Here is a 26,585-nt window from a genome sequence, read left to right on the forward strand (position 1 = left end):
CTTACAAGTCTTAAGTTGCTGAAATTTATGTGCCGTTTATGCTTTTAGACTATTTATTGTCCACATGTAGGAGAATTAGCATAGGTATTGTGACTCAAGGAATGGTTGGCATTATTAGAAGTGTTACTCAAGGGTCTCATCATTGGACCTTTTTGCAAGACTGGAATGAACTCCAGTCTGGAAATAAATGAACTGGACAAGGCAGTAGCTTTAGCTTCCTTATGGTACTTAACACCTATTAAGACAGCTGAACTATTTTGATTAGCCTCCTTAGATCCATAGCATTTCATTTTTATAGGATATTTTCTGAATGAATCTTCAATAAAATAGAACTTAAAATCCATCTTGATATGTGACACAATTTTTCCTTGGTTTCATACATGTGGCATTGGTAACAGTTGCAACATAGGCTCAGTCATTGCCTTCTTAATCTTTTTTTCTTCAGCACTACTAAACAAGATGGAAAGCTGCCCTGCTTTTGTCATGGTTCTTGAATTGGGTTTTACATATTCTATAGCTGGTTTGGTAGAGAGTTTTTCTGGCTGATTAAAAAAGAAGATCAAAAAACAGGATATGCACTTCTAACTTCAAGAATCATAAGAGGTTTGAAGTGACTTGCTGGGAAAAAAATAGCTGCTTTTAGTGTCTCTGGTTTTTGGTCCTCTTTCTGACAAGTGCAGGGTATTTGTCATAAAATATTTTCCTAACTGAGGGTAGGCAGGTGAGTTGAGTCTGAAGATTCTGCTAATATTATCTAGTCAGATTAAAGCCCCCCATAAGTGCAATGTTTCTTACAGACTGCTCTGTATTAGCTTGCATGTGTGTACTTCACTATCAGGATTTGCCTTTTCACTGGATGCATATGAAAGACGGGTCTCTGACAGGCTCATTATGAAGAATCTGCTCCTTTGGAGCAGAAATCTTTTACAGCCTGAGTACAGTAATCTACTTATCTTTGTGTGGACACTCTCCATGTAAACATCTACACTTGGCAAAACTTCCCATGTCTGCTCTAGATTATAAGTGGGCACTTTTTTTCTGAAGCCCTGGCCTGCAGGGGAAAAAAATTACAGTAAACTCGTGCCTCTGAGAATTTGAGTGTGACACATTCCTCTGTAGAATGGTCATGCCCTTTGCCATGATGCCTGACTTGTTTATACTCTTCTGCTATTTGCCATTTAGGCTTATTAGATCTGCATTTGTTTTCTTTTGTTGAGTAGTGATCCATTAGTCATGGTTGCTACTTAAAAAATACATAGAAAAGTATTCTCAGCATATAGTAATAGATACCCAATCCTCCATTTTGTGTTGATACCCACTGGGTAGTTTTTGTTTCTTAGTATTATTTCTTCAGAACTGCAGTTGGCAGAGCTTGAATGTGTAGTCCACTCAGTAGCTGCCAAATACAGTCCTTGGAAAGTATGTTGTGTTCTCTTTTAAATGAGGACACTGAGAGCAGACCCCTTTCTGGGAAAGTATTTTATGTTAGTCTCCCACTTCCTCCTCACCCCTCCCTTTTTTTTTAATAAAATAATTCTGTGACTCTTAAGGAATAGGAAAGCACAAAAGGTCTGTCCCATGTGGATAAACTTAAAATATCTGAGTCAAATTTGGTTTGATAAGGTCGGCTGGTATGTGGTTCAACTTGTATTTAAGCACTGTAAGGAAGCAGTTTAGCTGCACTTCATCACAATCAGTGCTGCTCATCTGAAGGTGATGAAAGCTTTGTTTAGATGGATTTAGCCTGAGAGCTGGTGATTAGTGTAAATGTCAAATAATGTGTCAAAACTCTTCTTTTTTTATTACAGTGAAATACGATAACATGGAGTTTTGACTTATGAATTCCACAGTAGGTTTAAAGCGTGTTTTTCTTTATAGTATCACTTTCCAGTACTCTTTAAAATAGTTTAGATTTCTTACACAGATTGAGTCTTGCAAACTGCTACAGTGACTGTAAATGTCCTTGAACAATTAGCGAGGCACAAACACAATAGTGTAAAATTAAAGGAACTGTGCTCAGATAGGACTTATGATGAGTTGACAAGTCCCCGCGGTGAAGAGATAAAAGAGTGAGGGAACGAAAATGTAAAGTCCTTCAGTGGAGGTGTTTTTTGTCTCTTTCCCCATCATGTTTTGTGATAGGATGGAAAAAAAATCATAAGCACTAATATTTTACAATCGTTTAAAGCTCTTGTTTAAAAGTTGTTCTTATTAATCCTTCGTGATTAAGCCATGGCAATTTGACTCAGAGCAGAGTGGGAGAAGGGGGGAACACTTTCAGGACTACAAATAGTACTGGATAAGTGTCAGGGAGACAAATTTGAACATACCCCTGAGCGTTTTTTTGCAGGACTTCTACCAAAAAACTCTAGACAGTTTCTCTGGGGGTTTGCATCAAATATATGTGATGTTTAAAGGCTGCGTGGATTTCTCTGTATGAGAAGCAAATACACACCTTAAAGTTGGTATTCACATCTGAACGACTTCTTTTTCAGTAGGGCTGGCTCCTCAGAGTGCTTAATGTGGCCAGTTGTCCCCTCTAAAGAGGCAAACAAAAGCTGTTCCTGATTCATGTAAATTAGCAGTTACAACGGGTGGTACTTGAAGTCTGTTTTGTGCCATATGTGACTGAACAGCATATGGTTTGGGCACTTCAGAAAAGGCTAAATGGGGCTTTCAGCTTTCATTCCTGGTTTTTTTATTATCAGCTTTTTAAAATATGACTTGACAAAGTGTATGGTAGAGCACCGTGGAATTGAATGGTCTTTTTGTTACAGTGGAACTCTGTTGTATCTGAATTTAAGAATTCCATCTTCCAAGATGGAAGTGGATTGCTGGAAACTCTTTGATGGCCCCTCATTAGTCTGATGCCAGAAGGTTCGGTAGAGAATGAGTTGTTGACTTAATAGTAATTGGGCTATATGACAGTGTTGGTTTTGAAGTTTTTCAATTTATTAAATTCTCTATAAGGACCGAATCCTAAGTGCTAATTCGATTTGTCTTTTTCAAGACATTTTCTGTAGTTTTTAATATCTCTGTGTAGCTTCTGTGATAAAAATTTAAGATTGAATCTGGTGATTAGTTTACTGGTGTTTGGATGTTACAGATAGCAGAGAAAATATCTCACCTCAGAACTCTGCCAGGAGATAAGAAAATCAAATATATTTTCTTTTCTAACCACTTCTTTGGCTAATTTAATTCCATCACTTAAAGGATGGTGAAGACTGAAGTCATGCAGGACTCAAGGGCACAGAACTCTTTTGTACATGTGTGTGTCCTCTGCTCGTTCAGCCATTCCTTGGTAGGAGGTTTAGGCTGGTTGTTAGAAAGAGGTTGGGCACTGGCACAGGCTCCCCAGGGCAGTGGTCACAGCCCCAAGCCTGGCAGAGTTCAAGAAGTGTTTGGACAATACACTTGGGCATGTGGTGTCTCTTGGGAATGGTTCTGTGCCGGGCCAGGAGTTGGTCTTGATGATCCTTCTGGGTCCTTTCCAACTTGGCATATTCTGTGATTTTGTGACTTGCTTGGCTGTCGATTTAGAGTAACAATATGCTAAACTTGAGCATGAAGGACAACTGAGAATGTGCTATAGCTCAAGTGTGTTCATTTTGCTCATGCTCCTGTGCTCAAATCAGGATTGTTTTGTTATTACAGATATGCAAGTCTCTATTTCTGCTGTGCTATTGAAGATCAGGACAACGAACTAATAACTCTGGAAATAATTCATCGCTATGTAGAACTTCTTGACAAGTATTTTGGCAGTGTGAGTGAGTTTCTTTACATGTTGTAGTTTTGTTTTATGCCCACAGTACTTTTACAAAACCAACTAGCTGTTGGAAAGGTACATCTATAATGCATTTTATGTGGCTTGCTTGACCAAGCTAAACTGATGGTTGCCTATATAACTGTTAAAATACAAAACTAAATTAAAAAATTCAAAAAACAAAAGAATTGTTATTAATCTGTTGTTAATTGCCTGTATTTATTTAATTTCATAGTAATTTCACTTGAGGTCAGATAACATCTTAGCTTTCTGTTAAGACACCCAGTTTTCCTTCTCCCTGGCACTGCTCTAGTGTGTGAGCACTTCTTACATCTGCTTCCAAAGGAGGCAGTTGGTTGTGAAGTAGCAGGAATGGTGAGGAAAGGCAAGACAGATGTCTGCTTACCCAGACAGCAAACATGAAAAACTGTAGTACTGTGCATTGGCACTCATAGAAAAACTGCTGCTCAGTCTTCTGCCTTCCTAGTCCTTCCGACTACAGAATGCACAGGATGAATAAGAAATTTCAGATTATTGTGTTTTTACGTTTTTCTGTAAGATCTTTAGATACTGCAGGCAAGAAGAGAACTTTTATAGGGATACTGTCTTCCTTTACGAAGAGCAGCGTTGTACAGATGGTTGTGCATTTAACAATGAAAGTGTTTTTCAGAGGTTGCTGTAACTGTTTTTAACTCAAGCAAAATATTGTTTTTCCTTTTCTCTTTTTCTTCCAAGGACTGATTTTTGTCACCCCATTTCTTACGAGGTTATAGCCTTAGCTAATGATTTGGTGAAGTTTGATGAAGCTGTGAGCAAGTTAAGTTTTTTGTGAGAGGATGTACCTCAACCGAGAATATCCTCCCACTTTGCAATAATGCTTGATGTTCCTTTTAGGTATGTGAACTTGATATCATCTTCAATTTTGAAAAAGCCTATTTCATTCTGGATGAGTTCCTTTTAGGAGGGGAAGTTCAGGAGACTTCCAAGAAAAATGTTCTTAAAGCCATTGAACAAGCAGATCTTTTGCAGGAGGTAAGCAAATTCAGCTTCTCTGGCCAAAGTGTCAGCACGGTAGGCTGTGACTCAAAAAAGCTCCTGTTTCTCTAAGCTTGTAGAAGGTACTGTTTGGCATGCTTAGCATGTAGTGTCCAGTTAGTTGTCCTAATTTTGCAATAGGGTGACGTTAATCTGCTGTTTTCGTTTTGTTTGGCACGTGTATGTTTTAACCCCCTGTGACTTTGTGTTCTGCTGGTAAATGCAAGTGGATATTTTATGTTTATACCTAGGTAATTGTAGTTCATGCTGGTTTAAATAAGTGTTGTTTGTGTGTCTTTCATTTCTTCTTTTTATTAATTAATCATCAGTTTTTCTGTTCAAATCTGATGCATGTCCACTTCTTTACTGTTTCATTGCTGAAATCCAGAAGGTAGACTCTCTCCTTTGAGACTCATTCAGGTATAGTTCTTATTAGTTCTTAGACCTGCTTTTCTGCTATAGTTTGCTTACTCTGGAGCATTTCTAAGTTGACAAAGCAGTAATAGTAGTGCCATAGAAATACCCAGAATAAAGTATAAGAGCATTGTTTATTCACTTTGAATGCTTTTGTTTTTTATTACTGCTGTTGAAAAAGAAAGATTACTTCTCTTCCATTTTTAAAAAAGCTTCTTGTGTGAAGGAGTTCAATGGTATGGAGTAACTTAGTATTGATTCTTCATCCTATGCTGGTTGTTTTGTGTTTGTTTTTTGTTTGATTGTTTTTCTTACTGCATTTTGGTCAGTGTTAAGTTTCTTGAATATCTAAATCTAAGTCACAAAATACTCGTGTACTGGGGAAATCATCAGCCTTGTGTACAAGTCAGTGGAACATATGGTTTAATAGACATGATGAGCCTTAATTTCTTTCCATGTACTGAGGTTCACTGCTCAGATTCTATACAGATCTGAGCTGTTCTGTTCCCACCCTGCTCCCCAGTTTGAACCTTCAATTTGTTGTTTTGCTCTATGAGTTAATTGCTTAATTCTCTTACAAGCATTCTGTGTTTCACTTGGTAATCTTTTGTTGGGCAAATTAATAGGATGGGGAAATGTTCTTTGCCCTTCCAGTTTGTAATCCTTTCAGTACAGTCAGGTCCACTGCACATTAAAGTTCTTGTCTGTCAACAGCTGGTGAGTGTCTTGGACAAGGTCAGCCACTGCACATGGATTATCTGGCCTATTTTTCTGGAAAGGAAATATATGCACTTATTTACTTCTTGTGTTCTGATTCAATTTTTTAAGCCCTTCTTTACTCTTAAGAGGAATTATCTTAACCAAAAGTCCTGTTGCAGTTTGCAAAGAGGGGAAAAATAATCTGTTTATTGTCTTAAAATCTTCTGCTCTTTATATGAAAACAGATATAACAGATTAGTTATATATTCCAGTCTGTCTCCTGAAAATGCATTTAATTATACACCAGGTAGAATTACTGTATTCTTTCTTATTCTTACTGGTTTTGAATTTTATTTTCACCATTTTCATAGAGTTCTTCTAATGCAAAAGTGCATTCTACTTCTGGGAATTCATTACCGATTTTCTCTCCAAGCAACTAACATTCTCTTTTTACAGAGAATATAATTTAATATTAATATAGCTTCAAGTTAGAAACTTTATGTAAAAGGAAATATCAATTTTTCAATGTGAGACTTTTCCCCTGCCCTGATAGCTTTACCCTGATTTCCCCATCTCTGGGAGGTTTTCTGTTGTCAAGGTTTATTAAATAATTTTTTTAAAATTGGAATGTACAGCATCACTGCAGTCCTATGTTGGACTTCTATGTTTTTCATTCTTAGTTATATTATATTGACTATTGATCAATTATAAAACTACTGATTTTTAATTTATAAACCCTGTAAAAGTCTGGGTTCATATTGATATTGAGTTTCCAATAAATTTGGACTCTTTCTGCAGAAGTTTGTTTTTGTATCTGCTATGTGCCTGCAGAATTTGATGAAGCGAGTTGTTAAAAAATAACAGTTTGTCACATCTTTCTGGTCCTTTCAGTTAATATCTGCTTCCCAGAATACTTCAGAACTATCAGAATGAAACATGGTGTGATTCCAAATGCAAAATGCGTTTCTAACAGGGTTGTCATGGGTTTGTTTTTGACCATGTCAGATTTTAATTATGTGCAAAGTGACTTATTTGGCCCTGAATGCTCATACTGCCAAATACATATATTAATCAGTGTTGAATACACAACATTATTAATTAGTAATGATACATACATTAATGTATGAAGTACCTTAAAGGTGAAGAGCTGTATAGAATACTTATACAAAGGAAAATCATTACAAATACATTAAGTGGCCTGCTTGTGTGATGTTAAAAGAAAATATGCAGAGGTACAAATTGCTGAGTAGTGAATTAGTTCTTAATAGCCCTGGCTATTTACTTTCTCTGTGGCCGTTTTCCAGGATGCACTTCTGTGTCTGAGCACCTACTTCAGTTTGTCATTAAGGTCTTGGTGCCCTGTGGTCCACTTGCAAACTGCTGGTGTTTGTGTGACTGAAACACACAAGTTTTTAAGCATTTCCCACCTTCACATTCTTGTCAGCTCTTCAATAATGTCCTCAGTTCAAATATTCATTCTCTACCCCTTTCCCCTTATCTACTAGCACCTGATAACTTAGAGTCATCAATGCATGGTAAAAGCAAGTTACTCCAGTGCTTCCATACTTCCTTGTAACTCTATTTCTAGAAATGCTACTTTTAAAAAGAATGCTGTTACATGTCTTTGATAATTTTGTATCTTGTTTGCTACAGAAATTTTAAATATTTAACTAATCATTACAAAGGCAACCACTGCTGAAAAGGTGGTTTTTGCTTGTGTGAACAATTCACTTATACTGAGAGCAGAAAATTGGCAGATGCAGAATGTTGTTGCATAAGGAGTGTGTGTGTCTGTGTATATCTATATACACGTGTATATATGTTTATACATATATATATTTATACACACACAGGTGTGCATGTGGAACAGCTAAAAGATAATCCAATGTATGATTTTGTGATAAATTTTTTTAAGACATGAAACTACTGCTGATAGATGTTCTGTGCAAAAGAGGAGATTTGATTTATTTCTGTCAAAAGTCTAAAACACTAAAATCAAGGAGTTAATAATTCTCATACCTACAACTAGCAATCATGTATATAATTTAAAGTAAGTCTATACAGAGTTGCTCATCTTCATTTGAAGTATGAAAACATTTCTAAACATTGGCTTGCAGTAAAAATTCTTTTTGTTGATCATCCTGTGTAAATTTCATAGAAGTGTTTTGGAAAATACCCCATTTTTACCTGCTGGTATTCTTCTGTGGGATGTTTATCTACTTTTTTAGTAGTTGATTACAGAACATCTAAATACTTAAAATACATATACATCTTTAGAGGTCTCATGATAAAAAGGCCAATGGGTGTGTCAACAAATTACACTTGTTTCCATCATTGTGTTGGTAGTGATCAGAGATCTAAAAGCTATGTGAATGTTTTTAGGCTCTTGTGTTTTTGCCTCAGGCAGTATTTACTGGTCCTTCCAAAGGAGGAATGAGATAGGCTATCAACCTTATTTTCTTTGCTGTTTCTTTGTCTCATCCCATATCCAGAAGAGTGCTTAAAGTGTTCATGTTGGTTGACTTGCACTGTAGATGCTTAGGGTTGCTCTGTAGATTTAAGCTTTTGGGTTTAGAATGAACATCAATGAAAATTTGGTGGATTTCCTGCATATGCCATGAAGATTTTCTTCTTGGAGATCAAACGGTGCTGATTGGAAATTATATGTTTGAAGGTATGCATAATAGTAGGTATTGGGCTGTGCTTGAGATGAGATAAAATAAAGGAATGTTGGTATTAGCAGTGACAAAAGAAAATCTCTGATAGTTAAGCCTGCAGTGGTGGGAGTATAAGGGATTTTTGTCTGCTTTGGGAAACAGCCTTTGTAAGCACCTGTTTCTTACTAGTTGCCTGAGAAACTTAACATAGTTAATGCAATTAATTCAGTCTTCACTTAATGTTATCTCTTAGATAGACTTTCTCCCTAAGTTGGCAGTGACATTACATTGTTGGCCTTGGCTATGCCTGTGTCCCTCTTAGTGTGAAATAAGAATGAATTGTAGAATGTTATAATGAGGATGTGACTGCCTTGATTGCCATCTGCCCTTCATGTGTAACTTCTGGCTGAGTTTCAGGCAGTCAGTGTGGTTGTCAGTTTGTCACTGCAGTTCTTAAGACTTGTGTGTGCTTGATTTTAAGCACAGTTAATGATCTACAGTAACGTTTTAGAATATATAAATAGGGACTTTTGAGAATTACCATGAACAAGAAATGGATATGTTCTTAGTTCATTATTTAAGGGTTAGGGAATAGCTATGACCTTTGTGGAGTCCCTCCCAACTCAGAGAAGAGCAAGTTGTAGTGTTTTGATAGCTGATGCTTTTGTCAAATGTATTTCAGAGTTCAGTCTCTGAAGGATGTTGTATATATAGCAAGAAAGAGGTTACAGTCCTGTTAGATTGTTTGCCACTCTCCATGATACTCACAAAGTCATGATAGTCAGGTGTAGCCTCAGGTGACTGGAAAAAGGGAAGCTTTGTAGCTGTCTTTAAAAAGGGTAGAAAGGAGGACTCTGGGAACTACTGACCTGTCAGCCTTACCTATGTGCCTGAGAAAATCATGGAACAGATCTTTCTAGAAGCTATTGTAAAGCACCTGGAGAACAGGAAGGTGATTTGGGACAGCCAGCATGGCTTTACCAAGGGCATGCCTTCCCTGACCATCCCAGGGCCCTCTGTCGGAGGAATGACTCATCAGTGGGCAAGGGAGGGGCTACAGATGTCATAAATCTGAACATCGTTCCTCATAACATCATTCTCTCTAAATCTGAGAGATGAATTTGATGGGTGTACCATTGAGTGGATAAGGAAATGGTTGGACAGTTACATCCGGAGGGTGGTGCTCAGTGGATTGGTGTCCGGATGAACATCAGCGACAAGGCCGATTCCTCAGGGGTCCATAATGGGACCAGTGTTATTTAATATCTTCATTAATGACATAGAAGGATTGAGTACACCCTCGATAAGTTTGTAAGTGACACAAGCTGAGTGGTGTGGTAGACACAGCTGAAGGACAGGATGCCATCCAGAGGGACCTGAACAAGCTGGAGAAGTGGACCCATGGGAACCTCACAAGGTTCAACAAGAGCACATGCTGGTGTTGTACCTGGGTTGGGGCAATCCATGGTATCAGTACAAGGTGGGAGATGAACAGATCAAGAGCAGCTGAGAAGGACTTGGGCGTGGTGGTGGATGAGAGTCTGGACATGAACCAGCAATGTCCACTCACAGCCCAGAAAGCCAACTGTGTCCATCCAAAGCAGCATGGCCAGCAGGTCAGGAGAGGTGATTCTGCCCCACTGCTCTGCCTTAATGAGACCCCACCTGGAGTGCTGCTTTCAGCTCTGAGCAACAAACCTCTGTGGCAACTAGCTGTAAATTTAATAGCAGATAGCTCTGTAAACCTTGATATCCAAAGTGTTTCCATATTTTTAATAGATGTTTTTGAACTTTCCTCCTTGCACTGTGGAGTAGGCTTTCCTGCAAATACCTCACCAAATCATACTCTTCTTGTTTAAAACAATAGGAATTATTGCAGGAAATGAGTGTTGGGGTTTTTTCCCCTTTTTCCCAAATAGTAATTGGGGAAGGCAAGTTAACTTTTCTAAATTTCAGTATTTTTTTAAAAAGTGGCATTGAGTATCCAGGAAGTTACTTTATCATGCTTCAGCCCCTTCTTATTCTCTCTCTGCTTTTTGTTGTTGGTTTTTTTTTTATTCCTGGTAACTTGAGTATTTTGCTGATTTGTATAGGAGTCGTTTGATTCTTTTTGAAAAAACTCAGTTCAGTATCTCAATGTTCTTTGTGAAGTTTTTTGCTTTTCTGGATGTGTCATGACATCTATGACTTACCATGTGATTCTAAATGCTTTAGAAATCCAGTTGTCTTTGCAGAAACATGTTGTCAAACCTTAATCTATCCTTGTCTTTATGAATTGAAAATGATAGAAAGCAGTTTACTTTTCACCTGAGAAGCTTTTCTTCAGACCTTTATAAATACAATTTTACTTAATCTGTCTCCATAATGTTCTCATTTTTCTAGACTGTTTTAAGTGTGTATACATGTAAGATGTGATTAATCCTGTTACATTAAAGAAATCAAAAGAAACCAAAATTAGAAGTTCATAAGACTCGACAAGCTGAGGAAGGAGTCTTTCATATAAATGTCAAATATGCGTTCATTGAGCTTTGCAAATTGAAACGTTAGAAAATTTTAATTAAAAGTAAGGCAAATTTTCGTAAATTAAGACCTTGCTGTCTCATAACTGTGCAGTACCCTCTCTGATGTAAATTCCAATACTGATCAATCCACAAACCTACCTGTGAATTTGATTGTTCATTGATATAAGCAATTCTTGTGGAACTGTTGAGGGTATATTAACAGCACACCAAACTCTTCATGGATTAGAATTTTATTGAGGTTGTATTTATTATCTGTGCAGTGATTTGATAGATTCCTCTCCAGAGATGCTCTTCTGTTGTTGGCAGTCGCAGCACTATGTCAGGGTGATGGAATGAAAATTTCAGCACTGCTGCATATGCCACAGCTGTTTTCAGGAGTTTAGTTATGTGCTTCTCGCCAACAAACACAGTAAATTCAGTGAACAATTGCAGAAGGCTGCTTGACAGTAAGGAGTATCTTATCTTCAAAATTAGGTGCTCTCTGAATGCACACATTAATCTGCATTTTAATAGAACAAGTTCACTGGATGTGGCAGAATGCTGAAAAGAGCAATGTTAATGTTTGGATCTTGAGATTGTGAGGGGAAAATTCCATTTTTGCCCTGATCTCTGAGATGGTGTGTCATGTTACTTCTACTACCCTTTCCTAGAATTTTCACTGCCTGTGAAGATGGTTGTAGAGTGCCAGAGAATATTAGGTGAAAAGAATATGAATGGCCCCAGGGGGCATCCTGTTGTGTTTGGGTTTAGATTCTCATTTCTTTGTGGTCTTTTGTGTGGTACAGGTGTCAGCCACATTGCTGGTATGTGTTTTGGGGCTTTTATTTCTTATTTTTACAGGAGAAGATGCATTTTTGTTGCCAAGCTGACTAGCAGCAGTAGTAGTTTTGGTAATGAATATCAAGATACAATAAAAGTGCATATATAAATTTTACACTGAAAATTTGATAGCAAAAGGCAATAAAAAAAGTCTGAGAAGATCTATTGTTTCCAACTGTTTGAGAAATCAGTTTGATTAACAGATGGATTGATGAAAATGTTCGACTTTTTACTGTAAGCATTACTTCATGAAAATGACTATTCAGCAAGTAACAATAGTGACAACAAATACGACTTTGTAGCTCTTACATCGTTTAAATTACTTCAAGAACAGTAGGTAGATAGGCTGAATGAAACTTACTCTTTTTCATGGAACAAGTATTTCAATATCAGTAATAATACTGTGTGACAGTTAATCACTGAATTAAGTATATGTAAATTTGGTAGAATCCTATTCTATTATGCTCTCAATCTGTTATCATAATGAACAATTCATCTTAAGGTCTCTTAAAAAAATCTTTGAATTAATATTTCTTCAGCACAGTGAAGCTTTCTAAACAACTCTCTACAACTTATTATTTAAAGGTACCAGTAGCCTTTATCTGGTTAAGAAATGAAAAAATAAAACTTAAGAGTTTTTTAAATGCATCTGCTTGGAGTCTTTGAACAGATATTTTCTACTGATGCATTTCTGTTTACTTTCTTAACAGGGGACCTTTAGACCTATTAAAATTGTATTATCTGGGAGAATAACAATAGATAAGACAGATTTGAGTATAATAACTGAATTTAATTTTGTATGTAGTTTAGAATATTTCTAAGTTATTGTAAATGTATATAAGCTGTACATAATTGGATGGATGTTGGGTTTATGTTTTGGTTTGTTTCTTTTTCATTTAGTAGTTGGTATTACATTTTCACTGCTGCTTGATTTTGTGTTTGTAGAGCCAGAATGAAGACTGGGGAGGTTTGTCTGAGGATATCTTATGATTAAGAGAAATCTAAGGCAATAGCCTTTTTGACCCCCATCTAAATGATTGGTAACTACCAAGTTTACCATTTTGGTGGCATGGATTAAATGGGTGCTATGCAAAGGTTGCTGCACGTGTAATTAAGTCCTTGCAAGGGTAAACAGAAAATGGGTGATGGGCTTAACTTTCTGCAACACTTGCATGATGGTCTTTGAAGAGTGCTTTGAGTGTTTCCTTTCATTTTCCTTTTCTGTACTAACCGCATCACCTTGAAGTGTCTGACTTCTACTGGCTTTCTTTGGTGTTGATAATTAAGTGGGATAATGCAAGTTAGAGAAATGGATACCAAAACTAATAACTAAACAAATGTTTGGCTTTTTTACTTACAATCAGCCCATATAAACATGTATTTATTGGAAAATGAGCTGTTTACATCTGCTATGCAAAGAAAATGGGCCTTAAAAAGACTGGGTGCTGCTGCAATTGACTGTATATCAAGTGCCGGATGCTGCATGACAGAACAAAGCTTATTTGCATATATAGTGCATTGCAACATATTTTTGTCCAAAGCATAAGTGGAATACATTGTGGCAGTCCTACCAATAAAGGTAAGATTTTGTTTTGCATAAGGCAAGTTTAAAACACACATGAAAATTATTTGCTGGAGAAAACCTAATTAGTTTGCTTCTTATTTGATATAATGATAAACAAGTAGTTGAGTAAACAAATTGCCTTTTGTAATGTGGAACTGCAGTAGATAGATCTAATTTCATATGCAGCTTTATAAATATCAGGATTTAGTTTCTAGTTAAAATAATTATAGTAGTCAAAAATATTTGTAATATATTCAAAATCAAATTCACTGTTGGTGTATGAGTATTTTTTTTACCATTTAAGCATTTCCTAGTATATGATTCAGCCATGGATGTCTGTTTGGAAGTGGGGAGCAGCCAGTAACTATGGAATTAGGGCAGCCAACAAGTCATTTGTTGAAAACAGAATTTCTTATATGAACTTGGACATATTCTAAAACAACTGTAAGGAAAACCTAAATGCTCAAGCTTGATCCTTTCCACAATTTTCCCCCCATGTTATTGCTTTTTCTCTCCTCTTCATGGTAAGTTCATGTATGAAGAGTGTGATTCTCATTATGAGGTTAATATTAATACTGCACTTGTAAAGCTTTACTTGTAATTAAAACTTTTAAAAGTTAGCTATAGTGTTTGGGGTCTGTACTAAGAACAGAGCTTTTACTTAGGAGTCTTAATCTTTCTCTTGTTATCTTAAATGGCTACAAAGGCCAATTCTGGCATATACAAGCTCAGGCTTAGAGAATTCTGTGTGACTCCAGTGTACTTGCCTAAGTATGTCCCTCATGAATTCTGTGTATGGGTCCAGTGTTAAAGAAATGTGCTTTATCACCCCCCAGTAAATTAAGCACAGTGGCATTGTCTGATGGACATGGGATGTTGCTTCTTGGCTTGTACTGTTCCCTGGAAGGAGTGAAGGAATAGTTGCTGTGTTCAGAGCTTAATTTTTCTAGGCTGTTATGACTCAGACTGTGTAGAAATGGAGATAGCGCCTGCTGGGGTGAGTGGAGAGGACAGATCGATGTTACACCTGATAAGAGGTGGGGGCTGGTTTGCCTGCAGGGAGGAACTGCAGCTTGTATAGAAGAGTGCAGATCATCTGTCTTAGAGAAAGATCTCCTGAGGTAAAGGAGGTTCTTTGGACAAAGGGAGGAGTTTGACTCACAGCTTTGGTGCTTGGATTAACCTGATATTTAACTAACAGATTATACAGTTTCAGATTACTTAATCCTTGTTACTCTGTGAGGCATAAACAAGCACTGAATGAGTAGAATGTGGGGGTTTTGAGGGCTGTTTCAGAGAGATTTGCTGGTAAACGAGGGTGTTGAGTTCTGCATGTGCTGTGTGGCAATTGTAATAAGCCACATATTAGAAGTAGTTGGCTCCATACAGAATCTGGTGAAGTTTAAGGTATGCCTTGCATAATACTGAAACACCTAAGTGGTACACAACTAGACCTGGTGAAATCTTTATATTGTACATTCTACTGTCTAGAACTTTTGGTTTCGATTGAGAGCAGTTTACCAGTGGTAACATCATGGTCTTGAGTCAGGCTGCAGTTTCCTCATCACCCAAAACTATGCTGACTGACTCTTGTTGAGAAGGCCAGATTCATTCTTACTCCCTCCTTTGTGTCATATTGATCCACTTGCCCTGTGGTTATGTGGCTCCCAGTTTGCCGGGCAGGCAGCATGACATAAGTGCCAGGAGGAAGAAGGCAGTGGCATTGAAAAGGGAGCTAAAAGGCAGCTGCTTTTGGCAATCCAGAACTTTTGATAAAGCTGATAGTGTAACTTCTATTACATCTTATTTTTAAAATGTCCCAGTAATAAGTGTTTTAAAGAGCCAGTGTTCCACACATCTCTTGTCCTGACTCAGTGTCTGCTGTGAACTCCCAGGTCAGCTGACATAGGTAAGTTCTAATTTACCTGCAGCATAAGCTGCACCCCTGCTGTTGGCCTGAGTCGTAGGAGTGTAGCAAGGAGCTTCAGCAGCAGGATGGACTTACAGAGTTTTCAGTTGTCCATTCTCTCTCCCTCTTTTCTTCCAGAAAAACTATTTATGTGACCATCCTAGAGCTGGATTTCAGCTCCATTTAAACTAATCCAATTTAATTTGCTCATTTCTAAAAACATACAGTCAGCAGCTTTTCTTTTCCGTGTTGACAACTTGCAAACCTTTGTCCAAACAATTATAAGAAGGCTGCTGCAGAACCAGGAAGGAGGGGAAGAAATGCTTAAATGCCATTGCCATGGAAGCTGAATGATATTGGACATGACATGGTTTGTTGCAGCAGTATATTCTGGTCATCCCTTCAAAGATACAGCCCTGCAATTTAAGAAATGCTTTCTTAAGCAAAGGAGACTAAGTAATGCAAATCTATATTTGCAGTGCTGGAAGAAAACATTAATGAATCCTTATGTGCCTGGTTTGGCAGTTTGCCAAACATAGAGACACTGTGGGATTATCTGACAAGAAAACTCTGTGATCTTTAATAATTTTGGCTCTAACTTCGCTATACAAAGTACTCAGCCGTAATGTGCTTAGAGCATTTGTGTTTTTCTGACAACAAAGTGGAGCCTCTGGTGGATTCCGAGAACCATCCTACCCTTAAAGGTTATGCTGTTGGTTCTTCATAGCTCACTGTGCTGCAGCTCATTGGCACGTACAAAGCACTGCCTCCCAGAGCGATTATCACCTCTGATCCAGCAGATCAGAATAGCAGCTAAGAAGCAGGAACAATCCTCTATTATCCGGTTACAGTACACAAAGTTTTCCACTGGTATTTTTACTTCTGCTTTTGGGAGGGAGGCAGGCAGGCCACTGCTGATCTTATGTTGTGCCCTTCTGCTCTGGTCTGTTGAGGTGATGTTTTAGAGCCAAGGTGTGTGCATATTGCTAGGATGTTGTGCTGAATAACACTTGCATGACTGTTACTGTTTCAGACTCTAGTTGAGAATTATATTGACTAGTTTACACCAATTTTTAAGGGGTTTTTTTGTCTCTGTATAGGAAGCTGCAGACAAGATCTTGACTTGGAGTTGTTATTGGTGTAGGGTTGTTTTTTGGTTTTGAAGTTTTTGAAGAGCACCGTAGTTAATAGTTGTCTTTGATGATGTTCAAGACCTCATGAGTATTTCTATGTTCTTTGAGAAAATACTCCTTTAAAAATAAAATAGAATTTTCCCAGTAAATGTGCCCCATCCTTGGAAGTATTCAATGCCAGGCTGGATGGGGTACTAAATAACCTGGTCTAGTGGAAGGTGTCCCTGCCCCCATAATAAGAGTGTTGTAACTAGGTCTAAAAGATCCCTTCCAACCCAACCCCTTCTGTTTAATTGGAGTTTTGGAATAGTTAGCTAACCAAAGATTAGGAAACAGATATTCTCCTGTTTTGAAATCCTTGAAAGGGCAAGTAAACAGCAGCAATTTCCTAAAGCAGCCTTTCATTAGAAATATTTCCTAATAAAGATTCAGAAATAGAGTGTAAAAGCAATTGCTTCTGAAGAAAGAAGTGCTTGTTAAATGTTAATCTCTTCCTGCTGTAAGAACTTCATGTTTCTAAATAGAAGCCCCCCACTTGATTTCCCATAGCCTTTTTTTGTAGAATTCCTCCAAAAGTTCTGTATGTTCTGTGATTCTGCATCTTCTTGTTCTTGCTGTGCTGGGGGTTTCTTGGATGCTGGGGCAATGAGTGAAGCCAAGGCTTTAACAAAAGGTAACAGTTAAAATTTTTGCCTGCAGTTTAACATGACTTGCCTTCACAGGCTTTGTGAGGGTTTAATGGGAAAGAAGTTAAAACAATAACCTAAGGAAATGTTCCCTGAAAAAGAAGTTGTGCCAAGTATTCATAACTCTGTCACTGTCATGAGGTGGTGTCAGTAAATTGACAGCACTGCAAAACACTGAACTTAAGACAGTTTGGTGTAGGCATAAATACTCTCCCATCTCTCTCTTGCCTGAGGAAATAAGTGTTTTCTTGTCCACTACAGACATAGAATACTTTAAGTGACAGCAAGAAAACAATTCCAAAGTAGATGTTAGGCAAATTTTGCAGTGGTGATGATGATGTAGCATTTAAGTAAATGATTGGGGCACATTAAAAAGGATGCCTTTAACAAATAAAATATTTCTCAGAAAAATTATGGGTATGCTGGTTGGAGGACTGAATTAAATGAAGTCCCTTCTAATTTGATTTTGGTTATGATTTTTAATTAGATTGGGTCATGACAAAGTTGGCTGAGAAAATATGAGTTGGGTTGGCTAAATAGTTCTGTTTACTCAAATCAACTCTACCATTTTTCTAATTTAAAAATCTCAAATGACTCAGGCTGACAATTTCAGAGAGTATTATTAGCTTTTTAAAATGAGTTGTAAACACAGATGTCAGTTTGAAAAAGATGAATTCTAGTAACTTTAAAACATTCAGGAATTGCAATGTGCTGCTTGTATTGTAGAGCTATTACTGCTTTGGCAAGGACCTATGTGTTAAAGTCAGATAAGCAGTTTACATCCAAAATTTTAAATAAGTGATAATTGTTCAGAGGTAAAATTTCATGTTTGTTTGCCATTATATTGTGCTGTAAGGATACCATTGCCTGTTCCCTGGCTGGTAGATCAACTAATTTATAAACTCATTAGATCTAGATGGTTATCTTAGACAACATCTGAGCCTGTGAAGCATCTCCCTGAGGTCTGCACAGTCCCACCAGAGGAAGGCAAGGTGGTAGTGTAGATACTGATTGTGGAATTTGATGTCTGGCCCTTCCCCAAATTATCTTTACTGGTATTCAGACCAGCAGGCCAACTGCTTTGGAGATAATGTAGCAGTGAACACACGAAAACAGAAAAAGTCATAGTTGAAACTTGTGAGATAAATTAGTTCTGTGATGGCAAACAATTTGTCTCAACTTTATTTTCATTTTCTTTCTTTGTCAGGCTGTCCACAGGGCCAGGCCCTCTGTGGGGGCTGGTCCCAGATGTCCTAAGTGGTGTACAGAGCTCTCCCTGAAACTGCAGTTTTTTCCCTTCTCACTGTGTTATCCTTCATATCTCCATTACTTGTTGCCTTACCTTTAATAATTTAGTTTCATCTCTACAAAGTTGGTTTATTGTTAGCATAGTTGCAGGTGGTGTTTACATGTCCTGCAAAGTGAAAAGCTGCCAGGAACAAAATAACCACTTTCTTCCTGTTATCTGACAATCTATTTTGCTTTATCAGTTGATAAGAAGTTTCCACCAAGATGAGGCACTGATTCCGTAGGAGTGATTTGAGTCAATCATACAATTTTGTGTACCATGTATTTCATCTCAAAGACAGTGAATTCCTCAAGTTATAGACCATTGAAAATACAAACAGTGTGGGAAATACCCCAGGGCTCTGTGGGAGAGCAGAATTCTGGAAAGTACTGAAAAGCTACAAGTGCATAAACATGAAATTAACACATCCATGTCCCTGTTAGTTGATACCAGTTTTGTAAAACGGGATATGGTCAGTGTTTCCAGGCCAAACAAAGTGTGTGCTAAAGAATATGTGCAACCTGGGATCATCCTGTAACACAACAACAGTGGGTTATAATCAGCCTTGTAAGACTGCTGGGAAATGAGGTGCTCTCATTCTTCTTTCTGTCCAAAGAACTAATGTAAAATTAAGGAGAAATCTGTTCTGAGATTTGATGTGCATTTCAGTGAAGACACCGATGACTCCAGGTTTCTGAGGGTGAAACACTGAAAGACATAAGTGGGTTTTTTTCAAGGGAGAGGGGAATCACACGTGTGCAATATATTGTCTGGGTAAAAATGGGCATTTTAGATTTTTACAATATGTCTGTTTTTCAGTTGTTTTCATGAACCTGTATCATGCTATCAGTGTAAGTAAAGCAGGAGTTTTCTCTAAGGATCTCTCTGGGAATCTTATTTCTGTGGAGGCTCCAGGTGTTCTAAAGTTAGCACTTCCTTCTTTTTAGTCAAGACTCCTACTCCTTGGCGCTAGTACTGTACACCACTATTATGGAATTCCTTTTCCAGTTAGGAATATGCCTCAGCATTTTGTTTTTAATGTAGGCTTCTCACTTACACAGTGTGAGAGGTTTCAAGAGTTAAAATTCACATTTATAATTCTGTATTTTATACCAGATTCTTTTGAATTCTACCAGAAATCACAGCAGACTATTGGAACTGATTTGCAACTATCACTGAATTATATAGATGCTCTTATTTTGTGAACTACTGGATTTATAATTACCTTGGTCTGAATAATTCTAACTACTGTAGGATAATCTTCAGATTACTAATACTGAAAAACAGTATAAGTATCATAAAATTTCTAGGGTATTTTTGTTGTGCTCTTTTGTAATTGGAGATTAGAATTTACAAATATTGAACGTGGATAAACTGAGATGGCAGAGAGGAGACTGTTAGGTTTAGAAATCATGGGAACTTTCTCAGTTTGATTGTAAGACTTCTGTAATTCTAGGGAGAGGAATATTAAAATAGATTGAAGACTGTAATTGATACATGATGAAAGTGGTAACTGATATGCAGAGAATTGAATTTTGTGTGTTTTGTTTTCATCCCGGAAGATGTGTGATGGGCATATGTAGGGCTGATACTCCTAAATTGCTATTACTGCATTAAAAATGTCCTCATCTGTCTTCAGAAAACTGATTTTGATACAGAAGACTGAGTGTTGCTTGTTTTCTAGCTCATCATTTGGCAAATTGTACACTGACATTCATGCTAATCATGCAAGACTGTGTTGAGTTCAGCAGCATAATTCAAAAGCAACCTGCCTGCTGTGAGAGGTGTATTAGACAACTCCTTTTTTTTTAAACAGACATTCTTCCTATAAAATGTAATTTTTGTTACCAGTAATGCTGTGGTGCTGCTCACAACTGTGTTTGAGAGGCCTCTCAAGGTGTGTTTGGTGCCTCTCCAGGTGTGTTGGAGCAGCTGTGGGGGGGGTGATGTCAGATGCTACCCAGCCCAGTTCCTGTCTCTGACAAAAGCCAACAGTTGATGCCTGTCATGGAAACAAGAGTGGTGTAAATGATAGACAGGGCGGTCCATCTCTGGAGCAGTCTCTCTGCTTCAAGCATGTTTTGGCTGAGAAGACACTTTGAGCTTATGTAATACAGTGATTATGATGTGAACTTGCTCTGTATGTTATTGGACCCAGCACAAATTATGGGGGGCGGAGGGTGTGTGTGTGTGTAAAATGATGGTTCTCTCCCCTGGAAATTTAGAGTAGCCAAAAATACAATATTGTATTTCTGAATTATATGTCCTTTCAGTGTCAGAGATACAATAATGAGGTAATATTTTTGTTTTCTTGCATATCTGTCCACCTTTTTATTATGTATAAGAATATGTACGTTTCTTTTGTAGCCACGTCATGAATACTTTAATGTGCCAGTGTACTAAATGGCTTCATTCATCATGCATGCAGAGTTGCAGAGGAGATAGACCTGTGACTTACTCATGACAGAACATTATCATCAGCTTGCTGAATCCAGTCATCTCGAATCTAATAGAATGTCACAACCATTCTCTGCTGTTGTACTTTCCTATTCCCCTCTGTTTTACAGTGTTGTCTCTGCATATGTCTCATTTCAGCAAAACTTGTGCTTGTTGGCATATGGCTTAACTTTTTTATTGTGTGTAAGCTTGAAGTCTTATGCTTAAAAGTTCTGTAGCATTTTCTCTGTAACACCTATACTGTAACATTACTCGACCAGTGTTTATCTTTCAAATAGGTTGTAGTGGTATTTAAACATACACTTGAAACCTGTAGGTGCAGTGCATACTTACAGAGAAGCTTGAAGGAGTAGCATCATGTGAAATGTGTATACACACAAGTATTAAATCATGTTACACACAATTCTACACAGATCGTGCATCTTAATTAAAGGTGCAAATACCAATATTCTTTTCTGAAGACTGGCACAATAGTGTGACTGACTTTTTTTCCAAAGAGGAGGAAGGCAGAGTTATGTTGAAGAGAATGACTTCAGTAAATCTGAAGTTAGAACTTTTGTATTGAAATGTTCAAAACACTCTGGGATTGCTGCCAGTGAAGGTGAGAACAAGATCATTGCTTTACAAATGAGTAATAGAATCATAAACGTTGGAAAAGACCTCTAAGATCATTGAGTCCAACCATTAATGGTTAGGGTTGCAAAGATCTAAGTCCATTAACAGTGTACTTGAAGCATATCTTCTTAAACTGACATTTCCAGGTTTAAGTGCAGGCTGCCTTGTGTGTCTGAGAACTGCCACAAGGGTGAACATAAGTGCATTCACTTGAAAAGTGGGCTGAGAGAGAGGACTAGTGTTGCATCCTCCCTTTGTAAGCTGAAACCTGTGCTGGTTTGGAAAATTGTTATAGTCTAATTAACAAGAATGTGGCTTCTGAGATTAACCATGAACAGCTAGTTCTATATGTGGTAATGCACTACTGTCCAAATGTTCAACTGACATAAAAATGGGAGATTTAGGGGATTAGACAAAAGATTTGGATTGGATTTGCAGCATTCTGAAATCTTAGAAAACAAGATCATAGGAGTGGTTTTCCATTTCCAAGTTTGCCTTTTTTTCTGTAAGCCATTAACAATGTGTTTGGATGTCTGGTTAATGCTGCTTTAGCCTGCATTATTTCATGCCTGTTGGCTTAAAATGCTGTGCATTGAGCTGTAATGAGATGCTGTTTTTCTTGTTATCTGTATACAGCTGCTTGCTTCTAAATGACTAGGTAATGAATTAGCTTTTCTGGCATGTTTGAAATAAAGTATTGCATGCACTTTTGTCTCATGTGAATGACTTTTTTCCTCATCTGTGTTCTGGTGTTTCAAATTTGCATTGTTTGCCTTGGGTGATTATGAGCTGCAGGTAGGGTATAATACTGCAGAACATTTTCCATAAGAATTGGATAAAATGTTTGACACTAAAACAAATAATGTGAACAAAACATAATTAATTCTATTTGTTTCTTAAAAGTCATAATTGATGAAATCATTCCTTTAGCAAAACACATTACCCTTTAGGTGTTCCCTGAGATTATATTGTTGATGAGCGTATAAAAAGGCATGTCTGCCTCAAGTAGTATTAAAGAAAATAAAATGTTACTGAGTTTTACAGGTGAGGTATCTGTGGACAAGCAGACAATGTCCTTAAAACAGTTTGCTTTAAATTGTTAGCTGATGACTTTGATTTACTTGAAGAAATTTATTCTTCATTTAAGTATATGCCTGCTGAAAATCACCTACAACTTTGAATTGGCAGTGGACTCTACAATTCTAACCTGCTCTAAAGACAGCAGTGCTCTATTTTTCTTCAAGCTATTGAGAACTTTGTTTTCAGGTAACTTTGTAAATACACTGTTTCACCGCTGAGTAACTCATAAGTGTCCACAGCAGTCTAATCAAGTTAAAACTGAAAAGTGGATCTATTACACAAATTTTCAAGACCCTGAAATGCTTAAGAAGTTATGTTCTGTTAGAATACCCTGAGTTCTGTAGCCATAGTTAGTTAACAATGTAGGATTTCTTGAGTAAAAGCCTTAGGTTGGTGGATAAGGAGATGTGTGTCTTCTAAAATGAATGCAACAAAGTAGTCTGGGAATATAATATAACAGGTTATATTAAAAATGCTACATAGCCATTTCTTCAATCAGTGTTTCCTTTTGGGGGATTACTGTTAAAATACACATGTAAATCTTTAATCCTGCTATCCTGTCTGGCTTTATCAAGGTCACTGCAGTTCTAAGAATATATAAATATATATAAATATTGCATCAGTGAGGCGGAAAAAACCCAAACAACCAAGCCACTACTATGTCTTTAATACACCAAGTATCTTGTTTCCAGATTCATCTTGCCTTTTTCTTGCAATTTCTTATTTTGTGCTGGATTTTGGAAGCCATCTAAAAGTGCTCAGAGGAGGCCTATTCCAAGCTCTGATTGACTGTTAAATGAAGTTGCCTTTACAGTATCAGAGCTTGTTCCTTCACTGCTGAATCACCTTATACATGAGCTGAATAAGGATAAACTTGATCGTTTGGTGCCACAGAGTCAAAGTTGACAGAGACAATGTTGTAAAGTTGCTTGCAAGATTTGAGGCATTTAATTATGGATTTTACTGACAACTTTTTTTCTGATAAATATTTAGAAAGAGTTGAATTTGTTGGCTGCCTTAACTGTTATCTGCCTTTTTTTTTTTCTGCTGCATGACATGTCTTGTTTTAGGATGCTAAAGTAAGTTTATTCATACTCTCGTTATTGAAGCTGTTTATGCTTCCATGCGGACACAGTATCCCTTTTTATTTAATATGACATTGTTAATAGTTATGGAAAATGTCAGCCTAATGTTTCTAGTTTAAACTATTTCTATTCAGATGCTATGGAAATAATGAAGCCAAAACTGATGATAACCTTTTGGAATTTGATATTAAACAACTTGCTCTGAATCTAAAGAGAGCTTTTTAGGATTAGATTAAAGCTAACATTTTATGCCTGGTATGGAATAATAAAATTCCTGTCTTAAAAATTCCTCTGATTCTGAAAGAGGTGAATTTATTTGACACCAGGCATACCAAGGTACCTTGACCTGGTTTTATGAATAAAGCATGGGATTACTGTAAAAAAAAAAATAGACCTTTTATAAAGAGCTTAATGGATACTGTATCTTAGTTGCATCAGTAGTTTCATTCATCCATTTATTCATTATATGCTAACAGATTTTTTGAGACCTGTGAAACATTTCACCACAAAAATCACGGACAACTCGCTTGCAAGATGCTTCCCTGTCCCTCCCCAGTTCCTGTCTCTGTCACTTGTTGTGATTTGTTCCCTGCTGGTACATCTGAATTGTTTTTTTTTTTTATTGTGTTTAAGGGCAATGAAATCTACCAGCTATTCCTGTGAACCATGACAATCTAATTAACAGCTCTGTGAAAAGTGAAGCTAATACCTTGTTTGCAAACTGCAGTACTTGTATGTTTTCGTGTCTATCAGCTTTTCTTTTTTAATTCAGCATCTTCCATACTAACCCATGTTCAGTTCCGCTCAGCAGAAACACAGGGTTCATTTACTGCTGTCTCAAATTTTCCCTCCGTAGGAAGCAGAGACCCCACGTAGTGTACTTGAAGAAATTGGATTGACATAAATCTTCACTTCAGCTGATGCCATCTCAGTGTCTCATACTGTAAATGTTCACTGCCTTCATTGTAATCTTTAGCTAATGGTGTAAGATGCTGTTTGTCAGTATTACTGTTTTGCTAAGCTGCTTCGTTCAGGCCTCCAAGAAAAATACTTCTTTTTGAAAAGGGAACAAGAAACCTAAGTTCAAAATTTATAAATGAGAGGGAATTAGATTTGAATTGACTCATTGTCTCCCTTCACTGCATTTATAGGAAAATTGCATTTGACTTCGATAAGTGTACTGTTTTTTATAAGGAAACTTGACTTCAGGAAATAAATGTATTATTATGACATAGCATATCTAAATGTAAAGAAACTACACAGACAACTCCAAATATGAAATGTTATGGTGTAGAAATTGTGTTTATGCAACCAAAGAATTTGTTCATCTGCATTTTAGTCACCACTTGTGATAATTCTGCTTATTTCAGTTGTTGCATAAAGAATGGAAATACCTGTTTACTACTGAATTTGTCATTATACCAAAGAATCCTGCCAGGATCTTCATATCAATCTGGTAAAAACTGTTAAGGTGATAACAGCTTTTTTCAAGAAAATTGCAAACTGATTAGCTTCCTAGACATGAAGGTGTATTTTAGTGTAGCTACCTTGAGCAAAACTGTGCAAGTTACTACTCAAAAGGGAATGCATGAGGGGAAAAAAAAGGAAAAAGCCCAAACCAAATAAGGAAACTGTTTTTAGGTCTGATATTAGCTTGCTCTGACCATGAACACAAGAAAGGAGGTCAGCTTTCTAACTGAAGAGAGGGATGTATGATAAAATTTGGATACTTTCAAAGATGGAAAAGAGGGAGCTTTACAAAAGGGACTTTTTATTATTTTATTTCCAAGTTTACCAATTAATTTGTATTTTATTAGTGTTTTATAGTTATGCTTCAGTGGGTGTATAGGTACCCTTAGGAAAAAAAAAGCCTCACTAAGTGTCAATGTCATTTAACTGCTTTTCTTAATTTCCACCTTGAACATGTGACACAAAACCACTTGATGAAACTCCTGCATGATGTACAGTTGAACTAACTAATTGCAGGGAGAGCTCTTAAATACTACATTTATATAGTATATTCATTGCAAATCCTGTAACTGATATCCAGTAATATTTTGACACTTTTGAGCAGACATTCAGTATTTATAAACTAAACCTGTTTCACTTGAGGAAATTTGATTCATGTGTGGTTTTGTGGAGGTAGTGCCGCTCTTGGGAGTTCCCAAGTTCAGCCATGTGTCTGCATGGTCCCCAACGAGGGGGGTTGTCCCCTCCCTCCCCAGGAACGTCACTCTGGCTCGTTCAGTGGAGTAGTGCCACGTTTTCCCAAAGCTTGGCTCAGGCAGTGCTGATGGCAGCAGCACTTCCGTGGCCAGCTGGAGAGCTGGGCTGTGGGCTCGATGGCATCGCGGTTCAGTGGCATCCAACAAGAAAAGTGCAGTGTTGCCACTTCCAAGGCCCTGATTTGGATCCCAGCATAAATGCCTGTGGCAACAGAAGGGCCAGCGGGGGCAGGGCTGTGTGTGCTACTCCCATGGCAGTGGTGGGGTGGTGCCCACAAACTCAAGGGTTTAGAATTTGTCCACTTAGGCCTACTCTAGGATTTACACAGAGATTCCAGATTGCTGAAAACTGTATTTGTCCCAGGGTGTTTCCCAACTGCACAGCAGGCAGGGATAGATGAGGGTAAAGTCATAACAGAATGACCCTGTGTGTGAGATTGAAGTGGTAAAAGTGGTAAAATTAAGTCAAACCGGAAGCAATTTTATATGTATTAAACATGTTTTTAAAGTTTACCCTGTCACTTGTCTGTGCTTGGCTGGATTAAGCTTTGTTGTGATTGTGACAAACTGTTTGACCTCTGTCTGTCACCTTGGTTTAGTTGTAATAAATGTCCATTTTTACACCATTACTGTG

The 26,585-nt window shown here is 37.4% G+C and overlaps 1 protein-coding gene across 6 annotated transcripts in view; it reads left to right on the forward strand.

The window, feature by feature from the left end:
- The window catches only part of AP1S2 (adaptor related protein complex 1 subunit sigma 2), a 30,170-nt gene extending 3,593 nt beyond the window's left edge, over positions 1-26,577 (forward strand). For 2 of the 6 annotated variants that reach the window (XM_071557811.1, XM_071557899.1), the window contains exons 3-5: positions 3,655-3,763; positions 4,658-4,795; positions 24,583-26,577. In XM_071557811.1, coding sequence (XP_071413912.1) covers positions 3,655-3,763; positions 4,658-4,795; positions 24,583-24,630 — 295 coding nt within the window. In that variant the 3' untranslated portion in view covers positions 24,631-26,577. Of the gene's footprint in view, positions 1-3,654; positions 3,764-4,657; positions 4,796-12,854; positions 12,950-13,273; positions 13,489-20,856; positions 24,116-24,582 lie in introns of those variants that run through there. The other 4 variants (XR_011698043.1, XR_011698036.1, XR_011698063.1 and 1 more) reach the window with 4 other exon arrangements.
- Positions 26,578-26,585: the final 8 nt, after the last annotated feature.

This window comes from Pithys albifrons, chromosome 1 (assembly GCF_047495875.1).
Source record: "Pithys albifrons albifrons isolate INPA30051 chromosome 1, PitAlb_v1, whole genome shotgun sequence".
Taxonomy (NCBI): domain Eukaryota; kingdom Metazoa; phylum Chordata; class Aves; order Passeriformes; family Thamnophilidae; genus Pithys; species Pithys albifrons.